This window comes from Epinephelus lanceolatus, chromosome 6, assembly GCF_041903045.1.
Source record: "Epinephelus lanceolatus isolate andai-2023 chromosome 6, ASM4190304v1, whole genome shotgun sequence".
Classification (NCBI taxonomy): domain Eukaryota; kingdom Metazoa; phylum Chordata; class Actinopteri; order Perciformes; family Serranidae; genus Epinephelus; species Epinephelus lanceolatus.
Genome location: NC_135739.1, coordinates 19,902,364 through 19,923,860, shown reverse-complemented (window position 1 = coordinate 19,923,860; position 21,497 = coordinate 19,902,364). Strand labels below are relative to the sequence as shown.

The window sequence follows — 21,497 nt, the reverse complement described above, 5'->3', positions numbered from 1 at the left end:
GATAAAACATCTCAGTGCAAATACACATGGCACATAGCAACCAATTGAGCACATAATTACATGCAAAATGTTTTATTTGCATCCAAAACTTCCATAAAATTGAAAATGTGTACAGCTTTTGTGATAAGGGCAGTACTTACTCGTTAGAGAGGAACTCGTACCAAGTGACATTTCCTGAAACTTTCGAGTCTGATCGGTTGTTCCTCTGCTTCGCTCTGTGGAGGACAATGAGATGGTTTCAGAGTGGAGAGAGTTAGTTTCAAAATAACCATAGGAGACCTTTAAAGCAGTGCAGCTGAATAGACAGCCCGAGAGCACAACATGGTAAAGCCAGCAGTGCACTTCTAAGAGATGTGTTTCACTCAGTCAGTTGGGTTTCATTGTCAGGTGAGCTCAATGTCAACTGAGGATTTTGTGAGATAATAAAGTAAAATAAACCCTGTAGTGCTCCACAGACCCTTTCCAGAGATGATGGCATACTGTGTCAGTGCCCAAACAGGCACATGCAAACACACATGCCAAAAGCATTCATGCACAGACATGTAAACACTCAGTGCATTGCTCCCCCCTGGTCACACAATCAGGCTCTGCTGCTGCTCGGAAGACTGGGACGAGAGTTTGAGCAAGCAGACCTTCCTCTCCTGTTTACTTACCCATGGTACAGCTTTAGCTCCTGGAGAACTTTCTGTACCATCAGCCTAAGACAAACAAGACACTGAGGCTGAGTGGAGGAGAGGAGGAGAGGAGAGGAGAGGAGAGGAGAGGAGAGGAGAGGACTGCTGGAACTGGGTGTCAAACTGTGATTTAGTGAAGAATCCTCCCTTGTCTGCTACATCCACACAATCGCCAGAGCACACATATACTACACATGCACGTACACACACACACACACACACACACACACACACACTGATGGGCCATCTAAGGAGCTGGGAGAGAGGACTGTGGGAGGAGGAGGTTGCAGACATATGACATGGAGCAGAAATGTCAGGAGGGGATGAGGGAAGCCCCCCTGTTGTGTGGGAGTTAGACAACTGTACCAGACTATAGTAATTTACAGCAGTACGTGAACTAAAGCACTAAACCATTCAAAAGCTGCAGGTATAATTTACAGGACACAAATGATCAACAGTTCCACCTGTGAATCAAACCAGAGGAGTATCTTTATTTTCTTTCTTTCAAGCATCATTAAACATGAGCTGCCAGTCAGACTGAAGCATCCTGCGGGAAAGAAATAGATATTCCACCACACACTGGGAGGCACAAAGTGGTGTGTAGCCAACTCAAGCTGCTGATGTAATTAATTTGTAGACTTACATGTGTCCTTCAGTAGAGTGTAAGTTTTCTTCTGGGTCGAACTCCTCTGCTGCAGAGGAGAAAGGGCAAATAGGATGAAAACAGCTGCCTGCCGAGTGTAAAACACATCAGCTAACATGTACTCTACATGTACAAACACTCAGCCCCACCTCCTGCTGCCCTCGCAGCCTGTTTGGATGTCTGCACAACACGAGAAATGTGAGCAGCACGGGAACATTCGTCTGTGGCGAGGATCTCTGAGCGGGAGTACAGAGGCCTGCCAAGCCCACCAGCAGCCTGAAAGCAATGAGGAATAAACACACATGTACATCACGTGCACATTCAATCTGTTGTACTTTCTCTCTTAAACATACAGCTTAAATACTTATCATGATATAATTAAGTAATTGATAATAACCTTTAACAGCGGGGAATTTGTATTTAGTTGTTTTTGGTCACTTTAGTCTGATAGTTTTATTTTTTTTATTTAGTTTTTTCTTGCAGTTTGTCACAATACTGCAAATGATGCATATTTAAAGACTCAGTGATTTGTTATTTAGCTTCAAATATCCAAGTTGTGGCCAACTATTAAACCATCAGCCTTTTTCCTTATTAACATGATCTCAATCCTAGCTCATCAAATACGGCAGCTTGGTCAGTGGCCCTATGGTTTAAACTATGACGCTCTAAGTACCTTTCTAGTGTCAGTTTTGCTTGTGTTAGTATCCGCTCATTAAATTAGTCCAGTGTCTTTTCAAAATAAAGGTCCGGTTAGGTTAAGGCACCAAAACTACTTAACTGACGTAATGCATTGTAACGGAAGGCAACGCTCAAGTACATTACATAAATAAACATGTGTAAGTTAAAGTAAGTCAGCTTTGACCTTTGGTTTCACACAGAACATGAGCAGTGCTCTCCCCGGGATAAAGTCCTGTGTTTGTTTGACCCATCCGTCTCTGCCTGTTCTCGGGGTGTCAGATACTGCTGCCTTGTTTTGTCCCTCTGCGTTTTATATTGACGCCGTAGACAGCCTTCAGCATCTTTATGAGACGAAAGAGCCCCTCAGCTGAATCCAGTGAAAACCCATCCATGGCAACAGTTAAATCTGTGAGCAACTGGTGTAGTATTGAAAGCGAGCATGTCTGTGTAGGGAGAGCAGGAGGGGAGGTGGATGGCTCAAACAACTTTAACTTAACAAAAGTAAGTGTTGTTTTAACCTAAAGTTATGCAATTTATGCAGGAAACACTGACGCCACTCGTGATGAATTTTCATCATGTTACGTACTTATTTTAATCCAAAACATGATCTTTGTGCCAAACCTAACCAAGTATTTTTGTTGCCTTAACCTAACTGCAACCGTTTCACAACATTAACCACATGTCACAATGTGTTTCAGCTCTGGGGCCTTGACGTCAATGTCAGTCACAGAGGGGGCATGACAATTTTTCTGTATTTGACAGCCTTGGATGAGAAACTGTTGTCAAACCACCCCAGCCTCCTCCATATGTGGACTTTGTCACTCTTTATATTATGTCATCTGACTTCCTCCTTTACTCTCGGTATGATACTATGGCCAAGTATCATTCATCATTCATCATTGAAGCATAGGGCATCTGACCAAACTACTGTTGGATAAGTCATGTGATGTCCTATTTTTTTTATTGTCAACAAATAACAAGAAAAGACCAACAACAATGAATTAGAATGTTTTATCTGTGTAGTAAAAGCCTGATATATCTTATTAAAGCTCAGCTGTTGCCAAAAAACACTAAAACGCATTGGCTGAGTCTGAAAGGAGTTCAGTGTAGATGACTACACAGTGAGCTCATCTGCAACATGAAAAAAACTCTTTCAGACACTACTCGCGTCATTTTCTTGGCGCCGGTAATTACGCCATTGCTGTTGCACAATGAAAACATGCCATGTCAACACTGGCTGGTCGACCACTCATAACAAATACTGACATGCATATTTGTGATAAATACATGATATTATATTCAGGTATTTTTCCCATAATAATAATAATAATAATAATACAAATAAGTATTTTTCATTCATATTTGATATGTTGAAATTTGTTTTACCAATTAGTAATGTAATATCTTGTGAATATAATTTGTAACCCTATGCATTACGCTAGTATGGCACAAAACCTGGGTAGCAGCAACCCTCCTTGCTAACATTAGCTAGCATTATTAGCCCACTTCTGTGGCCTACAGCAACATTAAGTTCTAGAGAAATATCAATGGCTGATATATTTTAATCTCCCCACAGACTGACAGCTACACATTAAATTAACAATTTACTACATGGCTAGGAAACTAGTAAAACAAACTTCAACATGTCGTTGAAAGTTAAACATGTATGACAGGTTGCACTTGAGCTGATTTATCTCCTCTCATCGGTCTCTGTGTCCACCCATATGGCCCCTCCGTTCCTTCAGCGCAATGCATGATGGGATATAGTGCTTGGTTAGTGACCATGGGTTGTACACTACCATTATAGTGCATTGTGGAATACTTTGAGTCCTCTATATAGGGTATAATAATTATTACTATACATTCAGACAGTGTTACAAAATGATGAAGTCACTATTTAGTGGACCATATATTTGACACAGCCATAAATAAGCCCCACTGTTGGATTGGGTGACATGTTCCTTCATTACCATGAACACACACACTGTAGTTTATTTTGACTCAATCCAACACACAGCAGACAGTGTAAATAGTCACTAGAGTATCAAATGTGTATTAATCCATGGGTGAAAGTAGTCCCCAACAAATGCACAATTAATTCATGTTTAATAATCAATATATATCTAACCCTTTTATTAATGATATGAAATATGAAATATATATGCCTGACCTGTTTTAAAGGATGTATGTCTTAGGGGGAAACCAGTAAGTTTTGGTCTTGAGATGAGATTTGCGGACAATAATATGTACAATGTGTCACTGCTGCTTTTTACCATGCTAGTGACCCTGGCTCTTGGACAGGGGACCTTCAGCCTGGGGCCGTCTGTCTCGTCTTCAGGATATGCTGTGCAGCTGTAGGTCTGCTGCTGGGTGGACTGGAAGAGACTTTTCTGTCCCTCCTCCTCGTCATCGTCCTCTCTCTCCCCATCGCTGTCCATGGCCATGGTATCCAGGCTCAGTCTGGCAGCACAGCATAGCAACAAACACAGAGACACAGCGGAGGGTTCACCAGGCAGTGAAATCTAGTCTAACCAAACAAAACTCTTGAGCAAGACACTCTGTGACCATGGTTTATTTTTGTGTTGTTTTTCAGTTTTGTTTTTCATTTGGTATTTTGGTGCACTGTTCATATTCACACCCTGAAGTAGCCTGCATTATTTAAGAAGATGTGAAAGAACAACCCACTAACCACCAGAAACACTGAGCTCAGCTTAAGAGCACAGCAAGGTTTTTTGTGTTGTTGTTTTTGAGAGTAACAATGAACTTAACTTATCAGGTAAGAACATATGAAAGACTGTAATTATATTGATATTGTATTAATTCATCCTCATGAGATTGCTCCCTTTATTTCTGTCTATCCTTCTCTATCTATCATCCGTCTTACCTCCTCCCCAGGGTAATGGGGGACACAGGGACACCCCAGCTGTGCCTCCGAGACGTTGACATGGACCTGACCAGAATAGGAAAGCTATCCAGGTCTGCCTCTCCATCGAAATCCATAGAGGGTTGCTCCTTTACTTCCTCTGATCCTGATATTCCTTTGGTTGTTTCCATTGATCCCAATAGTCCATTCAGATTAATTGTCAAGCTGAGCCCTACGGCAGGGTCTGACGTGTCACTGCTGTCAATGATACAATCCGGCAGTAACTTCGGACAAAGCTGAGTGACCACAAAGTTTTGATGAGGTTCTTCTGCAGGGTGTAAAAAGTAGGGGGGAGATGGTGCATTGACCTGAGGGGGGTAACCTGAAGAAGTCTGTACAGGCTGATTGATGGAAGGACTGTCTGTGTTTAGGGACACCTGCAGGCCAACTGATAGGGTTTTACTCTCTGGGACTGTTGATACTGTGGATGCAGCGGACTGTGAAGCTGGTATCCCTCCCTCCAGGTCTTTAAAGTACTCTGAGTCTCTGAGAGAAGAGCTGAAGGCCAGCAGGTCCTCCACACTGCTACTCACCTCCACACAGGGGCAGTCGTAGTCACTGACTACTGAACATGTATCCTGCAAGAAGAGAGCCAAGAAATAGGATAGACATGGGTTACAGAGACGAAATTTAGAAAAATATATCGTTAACATCAGCCCCAATTCAAAGAAATTCTCAATTAAGTCTACTGCATTAGCTTAATGCTAACATGCTCACAGTGACAATGCTAACATTGCTTAGAATAAAAAAGTCATGCACACCAAGAATTATAATGAGGTGCTGATCATTGGCAGTAGACTTGATTGTAGAAAAACAAGTGTTAAGCTAGGCTGCTAGCATGACTTTTTGGCCTTTGGGCCTTTTTTAAGATACTGAAGAAGGCCCAAAGAGCCAAAATGTCATCAAAATAAAAGAAATGCACATGGAATCATAGTTGCTAACATGTTTGACAGATGTAATGTTTTCCATATTTGCCATCTTATTTAAGAAGGTTAGCATGCTAACGTTTGCTAATTAGCTCGAAACACAAAGTAGGACCAAGGTTGAAGGGAATGTCGTTAGCTTCACAGGTACTTGCCAAGCACCGGATGTCTAGGCCTATATGTTGTCAGAAAGAGGTTGGAACTTTTCATTGGATGTTAAATTTTGGTTGGACTGAAAATTGGGTTGATGATATTTTACGTCTGACAATGTTAGAATTTCACGTGTGGAGTTAAACCTAAAGATGTTTTGCAGAGATTGGGTTTTGGTCTCTATACATAAAGACTAAATGTCATTATTCAACTTCAAGATAACATTGGCACGAAATGTTTGGAAGACATTTGGTTACTAAAACTTAAAACAACTTTAAACTAACAAAATATCAGTGTCACCTATCATCAGTATTCTGTGATGACATTGAATTTGGTCACCCAACGTCACAATCAGGGTGGTCAAAAACTTAAAATATGACCTTATGATGGAAGATCAAATTTAATACAATTCATCCTCTTAGGACATGAATGTCTGAACCACAAGTTACAGCAATCTGTCCAGTAGTTTTGGACAGTTTTTGTCATTTAATTTTTTATTGATTTTCTTTTAAATAGATGACTTATAAAATAATCAAAAACAAAAGCAGAAAGACTGTCAAATAAAACAACAAAAATATTTCACAGATGCACCCATATGTACTTCAATGTCATGAGCTCTTAATAAATATAAAGAAGTTATCCCAGACCTCAGCTAATAGGAAGCTTCTGTCATACGTCTGAGCCATTCAGTAAATTCTGGGGGGGTTGTATTTTTCCAGTACCTTAAAACAACTCTTCCTGCAATAATAAAACCATTTACTGAAGGACAGATTTTTCAATTTAAAAAAAAACAACAAAAATGTACATCTTATGGTGGTGTTAAATGAAAAGTCAAGGGATCGCCAGATTTGTGAGGATTCATCATGTGGGAACCGTAATCCCTCCAATAGTTGTTGAGATATTTTAGTCTGACAGGCATTGCCGTCCCAAGAGCCGGGCTGCCAGCATGGCTAAAAAAGGAAGGAAAAATATTGAAAATAATAAGGATCCAACTCAAGACTAAAGAGCTTTACCTGGTCTTTATTGGTGCTACCAAAGAAGACATCCTCAGCGATGGAGGCGGGGGAAAGAGAGGAGGAAGATCCCGTCCCGCTGGCAGCATGAGGCAGGACACTGAGCTGGGTACTGGGAGGCTCACAGGGCTGACTACATGGCTTGCACTCTGATGCTGAAAGATAATGGATGTGATGTTTGCGAGTTATAAACAATTCCCCAAAATTCATCAATAACGTCAACAAACAGTGCCGTGAGGAGAAAAGGAACACAGATAAAGGCAGATGCAGTTGCTTTCAACAGCTGTACAACACCTGTGTAATCACTTTAAGTAATCTTGTGTATGATGGAGGAAAAGCTCAGTTGCAGTCTCTTGCTCCTGCTGCTCACTGAAAGCTCCTTTACATTTCCATTGCATAAACAGATTCCTGGATTCACATGATGCCACAAACCACTGTCATCACCACAAACTGCTCGGAGAGCCAGCATTAGTCTCCATGTCAGTGGTGGAGAGCTGGAGATTATTCCCTTGCTGAGCTTTCAGCGGCCTGGGAAGCTGCTTGCCTGTGGTAAATAATGTAATATACTATAGTAAATACATGCCATATGAAGGAAACGTACAGCCCAGAGGCACATGTGGAGTTTGGTTTCACATATTTGAGGTAAGAAATGTAATTGTGACGTTTCTTACATTTTACATTAATCAAAAACAAATGTGTCTGTGTAGCCTGGTGTCTGAAAAGACTGTTAAGGCGTCTGAGTGTGTCATGTTCACTGTTAGGGTTTCAGCCACACCATGCCCATCTGAGGAGGGGAGAGCCGCAGCTACGACAGGTTACATAAGCCCCATTTCATAAGGGACGCCTCCTGTGAACCTGAGCCTTACCCTAAGCCAGCCTGGCTCCACAGGGCCTGACTCAACTCTCCTTGAATAGATTTTGCTCTGTTTCTGTTCCCCTGTGAAGGTTCATTCTCTGATTTAACATGACCAGTGTAAACGGGTAACCTGCTGCCGCTAAGGCTCTTCATGTCGTGTAAGGAAGGGTGAACTGACTCTCTGGCATAGCAATTTTCCTCTGAGTTTCTCTTGTTGTTTATACATCCAGAAGACATGGAGCAACATTAGTATAGTACTTGCTCTCCATTTAGCTCAGTTTTTGGTCTCCACCACCTCCTGAGAGATATGTTTTGCTCTCTAGTAGCTAAATGCTTCACTATGTTCATCAGTTAGCCGCTAATGAAGCTCTAGCTAAAGTTCAGTAAGGAAGAAAACATTTTTCATGCTCAGGCTGTAAGTTTCTTTCTCACCCTGCCATTCATTTGTTGCATGTATGCTCATTCACTATCTCTAGGTGGCATTGTCTGGGTAGGTCAATTGTGTCATCAGTTGATTCACAATCAGCCAACAGCACAGTGACACACCTTCTCTGTCTGCCTATCATCTTACTGCTCCTCATTTTAAATATGGTTCTTTCTCTGCCGTAGTTCTTGCTTGCTGCCGTCGTGCACGCCCTCAGTAGTTCAGTTCATTTAACTGAAACCATGAGCACCACAGAAGACAGCAATTCATCCAGATTTACTGGCATGATGAAAAATAAGTGGTGACTCACTTCCCCTGAAGCTGTCTTAAAGTCAGAATGTGTGTCCGTTCCTTGATTACCCGGTAAGTTATTCAAATTCCTTTAGTCCATAAGGGTCCAACGATCAAAAGAATCACAAAGTTTTTGCATAAAAATTCATCCAAGTTATAGATTTTGTTTTATCAGGATAAAGTGGTGTTGTGTCATATAATGAGTGTCGTAATCCTCAAGTGCCATGAAATGAGTATCATAACACTCTCTCTGTCTGGGCTCTGTCTGTCAGAGTTAGATTAAATGAATGATTTGTAATTGATGTTATTCGAAGCCTCATTTTTATACAAGTAATATCCATCCTGGTTCAAATAAACAATTTAATTGTATTTCCCATCTTAGCTGAGCAACAGTTTCATGTAAAAGAATTAAAGGCCTCTCCCTAATATAGGCCTGTTAAGTTCGGTGATTTAAGCAAATAATAGCCTGGGCTACTAATTGCAGTTTTACCAATCCGGTCTCACTCGAAGTCGTCAAAATCCGGCGCTTGGGCAGTGACTTGCAGCGTCAGACACTGGTGAAAAAAGCCGTCCTTTAACGTCGGCATGATACGCGACCGGTCGCAGTTATATTTTCACAGCACTCAGCGGTGTCAAGGAGGAAACTTGGTGGGACAAGAACAAAAGTCAAAGTGGCAAAAGTCAGTGTAGTGCGGGTGGGAGGGGTGATGGACAGGGCCAACAAACACCGACCGTCCAATAAGATTATAAAGCCAAACCCCATTCTTTTTTCCTAAACCTAACCACGTATTAGTTGATGGTGGAAAAAAAGAACATCAATTCGGTATGTTGTACATTCGCAGTGTGTTTATTTTGAAAGAGACTGTATGTAAACAGTAAATTTCCTGTGAAAACTGAAGTGTATTTTGAAAGAAGACATGTAACAGGCAGAACTTCACACGGCGTTCTGGAACATCAACAACCAACGAACCCAGGGTATCTTTCATGTCATATGTGGACACAGAAGGTCCACGACCAAACGACGATATGTGACGAGGTCCGAGTGAGAATGTGTTTGGTTTTACGGTATATCAAAACATCCATTTGCAAACTCGTGCAGTATAATCCAAGTTTCATTTAACCAGTCGTGTGCGCACTTCTTTCCAAACACTGCATTTTCACTCAAACCGTAATATTCAAAACACTTCTCCATAAACAGTGCGGGCGCACTATGTGTCCATGTGTGAGACCGTATATGAGAGTTGGATTATACTGCACAAGTTGTGTGAGAGTTTGTTAGCGGATGTTTTAATAAAGTTTTGCTGTTGTTAAACGCAGCCCCTCTCACTTCAATTCATCAAGACTTTTTTCTGTTTTTGGATTCCTCGTTCACTGTGTAGACGTGAGAAAAAGAATTTTCCTCCCAAATTCAGCTGAATATCAAATGGTCATCATGAGGGTGAAGTATTCCTTTAAGAACTGGAAAGATATAATCTACTGTATTATGCTGTCTGCAGTAGCTTGGATCATGGGCATATCCTGTATGCTCCTGCTGCTTCCAATCCCTTAGTTATATGAAAAGCTCAGATGGTCGTCTGTGACATCTAGAAGGCATCAGCAGACCTTGCTATCTAACTGCAACACAACTAAAAGTTAGAGACGTTCATAGCTTTTCTTGCAGATAATTTCAATTCTTTTAAAATTATAGTGTCTGAGTGTGTGAAGACTGTATCGTGTGGCTCACTCCCTGACCTCAGGTAGTGTTGTTTAGTGTGCGGGCCACACTCGGAGTCCTGCACCATGTCCTGCTATAAACCAGCAGCATCCACTCCCCTCTTCTTCTACAGCCAGAGATGCTCTCACATAAACACACAGACAGATACAGTGTAGATCTATTTTCTATATTACTAAATCACTGCCTGAGGCTGTGGGGATGGCAGCGTCCCTGCCGGAGGGAGAATTTGTTTGCGTCCAAATCCCACTCGTGTTAAGTGTAAACTCAGACACTCGGTACAGACACTGCAGTGGCTGCTTGATGCTGTCTTGTAGTGCCGCTGTAGCCTTTTATGGTTGGCCTCTCATATCTGCTAATACATCACACAAGGATGAAGCATCAGTGTGTGCATCTGTGTGTGAGAGTGTGTGCTCAGGTGTGTGTGTGTGTGTGTGTGTGTGTGTGTGTGTGTGTGTGTGTGTGTGTGTGTCTCCATAACCATTTTGGCACTGTCATAGTCAGCTGTTTTCCCCACAGTTTGGCTCCACATAACAAAGGGTGGTCTGCTACTAAAACTAACGACTATTACAAACAAATAAATCACCAAATTACATTAACACCTCAGTACGTCATGTACTTTTTATTCCTTTTATTTATCTGTTTAATATTGTTCCTCTGTCTCTGCAATGTAATTCCCCAACTGTAATGTCTCTCTACTCCGTTCAATGGCTTCTGTGGATTCTTTCCTTATCTTAGGTTTGATTTTGGCTTTTTAAGTGAAATTAACTTGACTTGCCCTGTAATATATCAGCTATCATACTGAATTCATGAGGAGTTAGGGGGATTTAGGGGCATCTGGCAGTCTCACTCCGAAGTTGTCGAAATCCAGCGCTTGGGCGACCACTTGCGGCGTCAGACACTGATGACAAAAACCGTCCCTTAACGTCGGCATGATACACAGCCAATTGCCGTTATAGTTTAACGGCGCTTGGGGGCTTTAGAGGGAAACATGGCAGGACAAGAATGAAAGTTAAGGCGACGAAAGTCCAAGAAGGGTAGGTTGGAGGGGTGGTGGATGGGTCCAACAAACACTGACTTTCACCTGGGAGAGCGGTGTTTGTGTCCCGTAAAATTCTGAAGCCAAAATCTGTGCTTTTGTTGACTAAACCCAACCACGTGTGTTAGTTACTGGAGGAAAAAAAACATCAATTCACGTTGCTTTATCAACGTAGTGCACTTATTTTGAAAGAGGCTGTATGCACCCAGGGTACCTTGTACGTCATATGTGGACGTGGCAAGTCCATGACCAAATGTCAATATGTGACGAGGTCGGAGTGAGAATGTGTTGGGACTGCAGATTACAAGCAGCTGAAACTCCCAGTTAGAATTCCCTCTGTGTTCATTGTTTGGAGGTTTTGACCCCGAGCCAAATTATCCACAGAGGTCTCTTCCTCTCCAAATCAAATGGACTCTCATTTATAAACATTGTGTACACACAAGAGTTGTGATGTATAAAAACTGACTTGATTGGAGAAACTTGGACTCATGCTTACGAACATTTTGGAAATGGGAAATTGGTGACACAGATGGCAGAGTGGAAGTTAGATTGTAGAAATTGTTGAATATTTTTTGGTGTACGCCATTTTTGGCTTTTGTCTGTATGTATATTTTTAGTATGGATCCTATGCACTGTTTTAGAAATGAGACCCCATGTGATTTAAACCAGTAACAATGCTGAAAAAATCAGTTTCACATTGAAAAAAAAAAATCTGCATTTCTCCAAAACCGTTGGGTATGCCGGAGATGAGCCATTAGCCCAGCACCTGCTAATGTGTGCTCACTTTTTTTCTCTGATAACTTAAGATCCAGATGTTCAGGAGGTTTATAACGAGAGCTGAATTATCCACAGAGGTCTCTTCCTCTCCAAAACAAACAGAGCAGGTGATTTAAACCAGTAACAACACTGAATAAAGCACTTTCACATAAAAAAAAAGCTTGTCGTGACCATCGCAAAATCTAGAGCCAGTGTGTGGTTTGTTCATTCTGGGCTATTGCAGAAACAAAGTGGTGAAACATGGCCGACTCCATGGAGGAGGACCCTTTCCTTGTATAGATATAAATGGTTCATTCTAAGATTCTTAATTTCAGGCGATTATACACTAAAGAAAACATACTTTTCATATTCCTGCCAATACATCCCCTAAATCCTACACACTGGACCTTTAAGTGGAAAAAGGTAAAACCATGTTTGTGAGGACTGTTCTTGTGACAAAACTATTGATAAAAGACTCAGTGGTGCAGAAATGTTCTTATCTTGTTCCTAAAATGATCACAGTTTAGTGTTTTGTTCAAACTGAAGGAGAACATAAACTTAAATCTATAAAAATACTGTAGTTCTATATAATGAGTATGTTCATGTACAGTCCTATATGAGAGATGTAATTTTCATCATGCAGAATGTAAATGACAGATGGGTGTGCCACAGTGTGTGCACTCTGTTTGTGTTTGATGGCTTTCGTGAAAAGGAAGACAGTTGAGCAAATGTTATGAAGGAAAAAGGAAATGAGGGCACATGACCACAAAGCGTACTGTACGTATGTTTGCAAATCTACATGACAATCACACGAGGAACTCAGGCATAATGTGACACAGTCAGTTGATTATTTACAATGTGCACAATGAGTTTATGACAAAGCTCTCAGATTTAGTGAAGGCACACTCATGTCTACTGATGTGTTTTCAACGGAGACACGGGTATGATAAACACCTTTTTATGTATGGTCACTCTGATGACACACACACACACACACACACACACACACACACACACAGAGCCGATATATTACCAAACTACAAAACCACAGATGACAAGATAAAAAGCACACTTGTAACTCAAAATACACAAACACAAACATAAATATATTATTAAATACTTCAAACAAGTGTTTGGATTACGGTCACTGTGACCAATCAGAATCAGGATGATTCACGGACTCTGTGTGTGTGTGTGTGTCAGATGCTGTGTGCAGGTGAAAACAGAACACAGAGGCTGTTAGATCTAAGGTCGAAGCGCACATCAAAACAGCTGTCATCTCACAGATCCCCTTTGATCAGAAATCCGTCCGACTACTGTTTCAAAGCGCCGAGCTACACAGGCACCACGGCTGAAGCAAAATGGAAGCGTCCCACACGGCTTTTTTTATGTCTTGAAAAAAAAAACATCATATTCCTCTGAAGATAACAGCAAGGGAACAGACAGCATGAAATAATTCAAGCTCTGTGCGTTACGGAGAAGCATGAACGCAAAAATATGAGTTGTTGGTGTGTCTGTAGTGTGTGTGAAGCTCCTCTTGTCTCAGTGAATTCAAGCTCTTAATGGATTTACTTGTGAAACTGTAAAATCACACCAATTCTACACCAAATATCATTTTAAAAAGCCTTCGTCCAGGCTCTACAGGTCACAGTGGCAGCACTACAGTCAGTAGCGTCAAACTAAGATGAAGATGCATGGTGACATTTGCGCATTCTCACATTTTAAACAATGCACCAGGTTAGAAATGACTCACTGAACTCTGCAACAAAAACCTCTTATCTGATACACTGCAACCGTCACTCACAAGCCCCAACCAGGTCAAAATTGTAAACAACAGGCCATGACATCCTCCTAAGGTCACATCCAGACCTGTCCACGACCCCTACTCACCCTCTCAGTGTCTGTCACCCAACAAACAAAAAAAAACACCTGGAGTGTAAATCTAAAAGTAAAAGCAGTACCTCTCTTGAAGGACCATCTCTTCATCCAGAGTTTGGAGAAGGAGGGCCAGGAGTTGTTAAGAGGAGAGTCCGCCATACAAGCAGCGCAGTGGGGAGGCCAGCTGGAACTGGAGCTCGCTCACACTGGAGCTCTGGCACCCAGTGAGAGGAAGAGGAGGAGGAGGAGGAGGGGGGGGGGGGGAGAGAGAGGAGAGGGCAGGAGGAGAGAGGAGGGACGGAGGGAGGGGAGTCGAGAGAAAGAGAGAGTCCGGGAGAAGGAACAGGGAGCTGCTGGTTGGGGATTACCTCTGCAAAGACTCCAGTGGAGCCAGGAAAAGAGCAGAAAAGCAAAAAGAGTTGACGGTGGGAAGAGAAAAGGAGGCGTAACTGCTTTGGATATGCTGAAATATTTTAAATTCTTTGTAATTCAGGTTAGAGGTACTTTAAAAAGATTTTAAGCTTTTGGTTTTCACTTTAGGACCAACTGCAGCTGAAAATGCAAGCATTTTTTTTTGATGAAACTCAACTTATACACGCTTCTAGTTTCTAGTTTCTTCACTGTAGACATTTTATAAGGTCTCCAGATGATCAGAAATGGGGTTTTGGGTGACACAGGAGAGGGCAGAGGGGTAGCAAAGGGAGCTAATAGTCTAAGATCTTGCTCAGCACAAGTTAAATGCCTTGAAAAAGCATGTTTTACTAATCTAAATCAGTTTAATGATGCCATTGTTTTAGGGGAAATAAGGCAGAAACAGAAAAAGAAGGAAGGAAGTACATGCAACGAAACTATAGGGCAACGATACATGCAGTTTTTTTTTCTTATTCTGAGTCACAGTGGCACAAACCACCACACCTTCTGGGAAGATGTGAAACAAATGTCTGTTAAAAAGCTGAAATAAACTGTGAAGAGGAACGATCGGCACACAGCAGAGATAGAGGGGAGTTTCTCTAACTGCTCCAGCAACGCAGACACAGAGCCCTGACAATTGTTGCAACCATTGTGCTTCTTAATTTGTGCAAGTGTAAGTACGGATGACTGTCAAGTTCAGCTCACTGCACATTAAGTGGAAAAGTCTTCTTACTTTCCCACAGACAGAGGAGGCAGAGCACTGGCACGGAGACGGCGAGTAGAAATGAGCTAAAACAAGAACTCTGCTGCAGAAAAACACCTAACATTTCAAACGATCCAGAGACAAACACAAGTACAGAGTTGGGCCCAGATGTGCAGATCACTGTCAAAGTCAGAAAAGCAACATAAACTCTACTTACATTTGATGACGGGTGACAGATGGCAGCATGTGAGTCCTGTTTGTTTGACAAAACAAGGCAGAAAAGATGGTTTAAAGTCCTTCAGGTCTGACTGTGTTGTGTGTGTGAGCGTTGGGTCGCCGTCACACTGACTGCACAGATCCAGCAGCCAGCCACAGGATCTCTACCCTGCTTCCTCTTTTTTCTTGTTCTGTGCAGCTGAGAACACAGTGCTGCTGAGTGGCCCACACGTACAGTTTCACACATCGCTGCTGCTCTGAAACGTATGGCGGCAGCTCACACATTACAGCAGAAGTGTTAAAGTCTTCTGCTGACAATGAGTGACCTATACACAATAAACCTTTGTTCTGACCTCACAGACTCTTAAAGTATTTGTGTTAACAGCACACATTAAACTAAAGGCAGTGCATGCATGCTTCAGAGTCTGTTGTGCAGCTTCATGTGTTGCAGCTGTGTGCTCCCCCTGCACAGCCCTGAGAAACTGGGTTAGGAGGAACTGGCTGCGTTTATAGTGGTTTAACTATAGAGCACGACTTTATCAGAATTGCGCATCCATGCACTCTGTACCTCTGCTCGTCATCTTTTGCTTTGAGATCATGCTGTAGTGTGTGAATGAACACTGGGGCTCATGTGACTGAGCTGCCAGGCCTGATGTTTTCCCCGAAACACGGCTCACAAGCAGTGACGAGGCTGCAGGGTTGTGAAGGAAACATCTGCAAAGTGTGTCATAATTTCAAAAAGGTCAGTCATAGTGATTCTGCAAAAAAAATTTGACAAGTTCTACGTTTATGTGATGATGTCATTTTTTTCTTTTGCAACTGCATCATTCATGCAAGAGAATTAAAATGACAGGGAGCGGGTTTGAATCTTTGACTCAGTGAGAAAATCTGGGCAATAAGTGTGAAGAAGAAACACCAACCTTCTCTCTCAGTTCCTGTCAAGATGCCCCTGAGCAAGACAAGGTCTTTGGCTAAAGTTGGTAATGATGTGCAAATGTGGAGGGAAAAAAAAAGCAGGGGTATTACTCTGTTAATGTAGGAAGCACAGGTAATGGTTAATCAGTTTCACCTGCTTTGCTGCAAATGAAAGTGACAACAGGTGCAATGAAGAGGCAAAAACAAGACAACCCCCAAAAAGGAAATGGTTTTTCATGTGGTGGCCACAGACAGTTGCTCTCTCCTTATCCTTCCTGACTGGTTCTTGTCTAGTGTTGTGTTCTGCTAGTGTCCCTGTCACTACTGGTAGCATGAGGTGGTACCTGCAGCCCAATCAGGTTTCACAGGTAGTCCAGCTCCTCCAGGATGGCACATCCATACGTGCGGTCACAAGAAGGTTTACTGTGTCTCCCAGCACAGTCTCAAGAGCATGGAGGAGATACCAGGAGACCGGCTGTTAGATGAGGAGAGCTGGACAGGGCCGTAGAAGGGCATCAACCCAGCAGCAGGACCGGTATCTGCTCCTTTGTGTGAGGAGGAACAGGAGGAGCACTGCCAGAGCCCTACAAAATGACCTCCAGCAGGCTACTGGTGTGCATGTTGGGTGGCATAGCATGAGGGACTGACGTCCTCTAGTGCAGTGGTTCCCAACTGGTCCAGCCACAGGGTCCAGATTATCTCCTTAGTCATTTGTTCAAGGTCCACACAGTTTAATACATTCAGTTTCACTTGCGTTTGGACATGTCATCAAACTAGTTTGCTGTCTCTGTCAAGTAGCTGTTTGTTAGTCACTCAATCTACACCAAAAAACAACACTTCAAAATAAAAGCTCTGTGCTGGAAAGTTACTGTACTTCAGAATAAAGTGTGTTTTTTCCAAATTTGACTGGAGACTGGACCCGCGACCCACCAGTTGGGAACCACTGCTCTAGTGGGACCTGTGCTCACAGCCCAGCACCGCGCAGCGCAATTGGCACTCCCCAGAGACCACAAGGTTGGCAGGTCCACCACTGATGCCCTGTTCTCTTCACAGATGAGAACAGGTTCACACCGAGCACATGTGACAGACATGAAAGAGTCTGAAGATGAACGTTATGCTTCCTGTAACATCATGCACTGTGACTGGTTTGGCGGTGGGTCAGTGATGGGGAGCATATCCTTGGAGGGTGGCACAGACCTCCATGTCATAGCCAACTCTACCCTGACTGCTGTTAGGTACCAGGATGAAATCCTCATAGTGATTGTCAGACCGTACGCTGGTGCAGTGGGCCCTGGGTTCCTCCTGGTGCAGGACAATGGCCGGCCTCATGTGGCCAGAATATGTCAAGCAGTTCCTGGATGATGAAGGCATTGATGCCATTGACTGGCCCTCTCTTTCCCCTGACCTAAATCTAATTGAGCAACTATGGGATACCAAGCACCACCACAGACTGTCTAGGAGCTCACTGATGCCCTGATCCTGGTCTTCGAGGAGATCCCCCTGGACACCATCCACTGACTCATCAGCGGCATGCCCAGACGTTGTCAGGAGTGTATACCGACACACGGGGGCCGTACACACTTTATCGGTGTGATTTCGAGTCCAGCACTGAGTCAGGTGATGATTTTGGTTTCCATTGATCGTTGTTGTCATTTTGTTCTCATATGTGATGTGTGATTTAAGTGTTCCCTTTTTTTTTGAGCAGTGTACTAAAGTACCCAAAAATTGTTCTAAAGTAGAGAACCTGGAAAAATCTACTTTGTAATTTTAACTCAAGTTCCACTAATTTATTTATTCTTATTCCAGAGCTTTCAACAGCATCTTCAGTCTTTATCAGTGGAATGAAAAGTTACTCGTGGTGGAATATGGAAAAGCTAAAAAGCTAAAAGGTAAGTACCTGCCTCAGTCCATAATCAAGCAGCATGAGAAGACACATATTCTCCAATAATTTTATTCATAATTTTAATATAAACAGTTAATTGTTGAATAATTTACACACAGCAAGATTTTTATTTTCATATCATTGCAACATTTTCTGTACATGTCACTACTTGGCTCTCCTTTGAAAACATAGAAAAAATAAATTGTCAAGCGTTCATTTAGTCATGGCACATTTTTGATCCTGTACAATATGCATGTATTTCTGTGTGTGTGTATGTGTGTGTGTGTGTGTATGTTTTCAATATGTCGATATATGTGATACATAAAGATAATGGCACATTTGGATCCAGTGTGATGGATGAAGCGATCTCTGTGGGTTGCGGGTTTTGGGATTGTTTTTTTTTGGACTGTACATACACACATATACACCTGCTGTCTGCAACGATGTCTCAACATAATGTTTACACAACATATCCCAAAAAATTAATACATCAGCATATTCATCGGCAATAAATGACATTAATAAAGAGGTATCCTGCAAGACTACACACAGCATTCTGGGGACCACCTATGTGCACTGAGGAGAGAAAAGACTTGAAGGACACAGAAGAGGAAGAGGAGGAGCAGCGATCAGAGACAAAGAAAGCCGTGGTAAAGACTTCAACAGAGGACGACACGGACACAACTCCATTGATTTAAACGACGTACAGCACAGGGAACAGGATAGAGATAAATATAAGGTACTGGTGTGTAAACTGGAGCAGACCACTGGACCGACAGATGGGTCTTTAAACGAAAAGAAGAGGCAGCTCTACCTCGGATTTGTCAACAGGGTCATCACACCTACAACGCCCCCCCCCCCCCCCCCACTGTCTATCTTTAAACAATGGCGTCTCTCTCCCTAATCAATAACACAAATATGAACAGTTCATCATCACACTACTGACAGACAGTACTTAATTCATTCATAGCTGAAGGTGTTTCACCTTTACACTGGGCCTCCTTTAAAGGAGCAGTTCGACACTTTGAGAAATATGCTTCTTCACTTACTGGCGGAGAGTTAGATGAAAAGAACGATGGTACATAACATCTGTCTGTTACGTTTGAAGGCTACAGCTAGCTTTGCTCTGTCCAGTGATTACAGCACATTTAAAGCTCCATAAATGATGTGATATCTCCTTTGTTTAATCTGGACAAGAACAAAGCTTAAAAAAATGTGCCAGTAAATTTCTTGGTCAGGATCCGATGCCAGAAATAACTGGATACAACAGGAAGTTGCTGCTTCCAGTCGACATATGTATTTTTTTGTTTTACAGAATAAATAAATGACATATAGTGTGGTAATGGCAGGGGAGGGGGAAAGAATCGATACAGCGTAGTATTACGATATTTTACATGCCAATATTGTATCGATACATGGACAGCAAGTATTGTTTCTTTTATTATTATCTAAATTATTGAAATTGCAAATACAAATTGAACTTTTGCTGGCCTTCTGGGATAAAAAAAAAAAGAAGCTTTTTCAGTCTACTAGGTACATGTGTTCTGCAACAAAAGATATAGAAGTGACATTAAGTCTGAAAACATTTTAGATAAAAGAGATGTTGATAAAGGTTTCCTCTGCGGACATAATTTCCAACTTAAAAAATAATTAATCACATTATGTTATTGCAATACTCAGCATATCACAAAAATGGTTTAAAATCACAATAATATTTTATCATGGCTTAAGTATCGTGATGGTATTGAATCATATCATACTGTATCGTATCGTATCGTATAATATCTGGTGATTGCCACGGCTACATAATTAATGAGCATTAGAGGTGTCGTTAGACGGATTTTATAACTGTCGGGCAAAACCACGGTAGCTGTTTACATCTGTTTCTATTCTTTGTGCTAAGCTAAAGCTAACGCAGTTGGTTGCAGCTTATTTATTTACCATGTATCAATCTTGTCATCTAACTCTCAGCAAGAAGGCAAATAAGTGTATCCCCCCCAAATGTCTATTACTCTAACACCTCCAGCTTTACAGTCTAAACTTAAAGATGTATGGTTGTTGAACCATCAGTAAAGTTTTTTTTTTTTTTAGCTTATTCAGGATTTTATCACTCGTGTTTCCTCTTCTTCAAAAGGATGTGCAGTGGTCTTTTCCAGTTTTTCACATACACAAAAAAAAGGAAAAAAAAAACAAACATTTGCAAACTTAACACACGTCTTCTGTCAGAAACGATTGCATACAACAACATCTGTGATAGGTGACGTATTTGTGACACAAGAAAGGCTTTATGGGTGACATGCTGCTGTGGGTGGGGGGGTGATTGAAATGCATGACGACATTCAGAACATGCATCAGTTTTTAAGAGCAGGGTTCGTTTGCAAAACGTTTTCAGGCCACATACTGTTTTTATGTCTTGTTACACAGGGTTAATAAGCCCTCAGACCGGAGTTGTGCTGCTCCTGTTAAATACATCGACAGACTTGACTCAGCTCTTTTTCTGTGTGGTGGGTTGTGTCATGAAAAAAAGAAAAAAACCCAAAACGCTATCTTTAAATTTAGAAAAAAAGTTATATACACATTGATAACAATGTTAAATTCATAATGTACAAGAGTAGTAAAAGTTTACAGTCAGAAAAAGTAATTGTATTTGCCCTCCATACTTTGGCTAAAAAAAATAGAAATCAACATCTCTAAAATGTAATACTTTTTTCTTTTCTTTAAAACAAAACAATAATACATACAATGCTTTGTTCTCACCCTGCGCTGCGTCACTAGCATGCTCTGTCCAACCACGTTTCAGGTCATCAGAGTTCAACAAAACAAACCTAAACTTCCCTAAAAATCAAGTGCTTTCGTTTCCCGCGGGGGCCGAGGATCTGCTGCTATTTACAGTTAAGAGCTTATTAATCAGTTCATTTATTCATTTTCAGAATCAAGGAACAACTGAATGCATTTCATATGGAAATCCCCAAAGTGTAATGCAATCACCTGTTGCTAATCACGGGGTTTTTGCATGTGCATTTGGGGCTGTCAAAACAGACTGATGATGAAAAGCAAAATCAATAAGCATCAAATTATTAAGCTATCTGCTGGTATAGATAATTCATTTTTCATGCACAAAGCAAGCCAGAGCTTAGCAGAGTAGAGACACAAGTTCAACATGGGTTCTTTTTTTTTTTTTGGTAAAAATCATCAGTCATAATCCAAATTACAGTATTTACCCACCGAGCAGTGAGAAGGTTTCTCTCTGCAGTTACAACTAAACAACACAGCGTGTGTAAAAACATAACTTCTGTGTTTTCATTTCATGTTTGGAGGTGGAAAATCCTCTTTAGTGATTGGTGGAGACACGTTTCTGCTCTGAGGGGAGTGGACTGGGTGGGAGGGGTCAGGCGGGCCGTTAGTCTGAGC

The 21,497-nt window shown here is 41.7% G+C and overlaps 1 protein-coding gene across 4 annotated transcripts in view; it reads right to left on the bottom strand.

Annotated features, from left to right (window-relative positions):
- Positions 1-15,445, bottom strand: part of arhgef18b (rho/rac guanine nucleotide exchange factor (GEF) 18b) — a 58,464-nt gene extending 43,019 nt beyond the window's left edge. For 2 of the 4 annotated variants that reach the window (XM_078168772.1, XM_078168773.1), the window contains exons 1-8: positions 14,043-14,195; positions 7,005-7,159; positions 4,880-5,496; positions 4,269-4,455; positions 1,467-1,593; positions 1,318-1,366; positions 654-698; positions 141-215 (exon numbers count right to left, since the gene is read on the bottom strand). In XM_078168772.1, the coding sequence (XP_078024898.1) occupies positions 141-215; positions 654-698; positions 1,318-1,366; positions 1,467-1,593; positions 4,269-4,455; positions 4,880-5,496; positions 7,005-7,159; positions 14,043-14,118 (1,331 nt within the window). In that variant the 5' untranslated portion in view covers positions 14,119-14,195. Of the gene's footprint in view, positions 1-140; positions 216-653; positions 699-1,317; positions 1,367-1,466; positions 1,594-4,268; positions 4,456-4,879; positions 5,497-7,004; positions 7,160-14,042; positions 14,196-15,290 lie in introns of those variants that run through there. The other 2 variants (XM_078168775.1, XM_078168774.1) reach the window with 2 other exon arrangements.
- Positions 15,446-21,497: the final 6,052 nt, after the last annotated feature.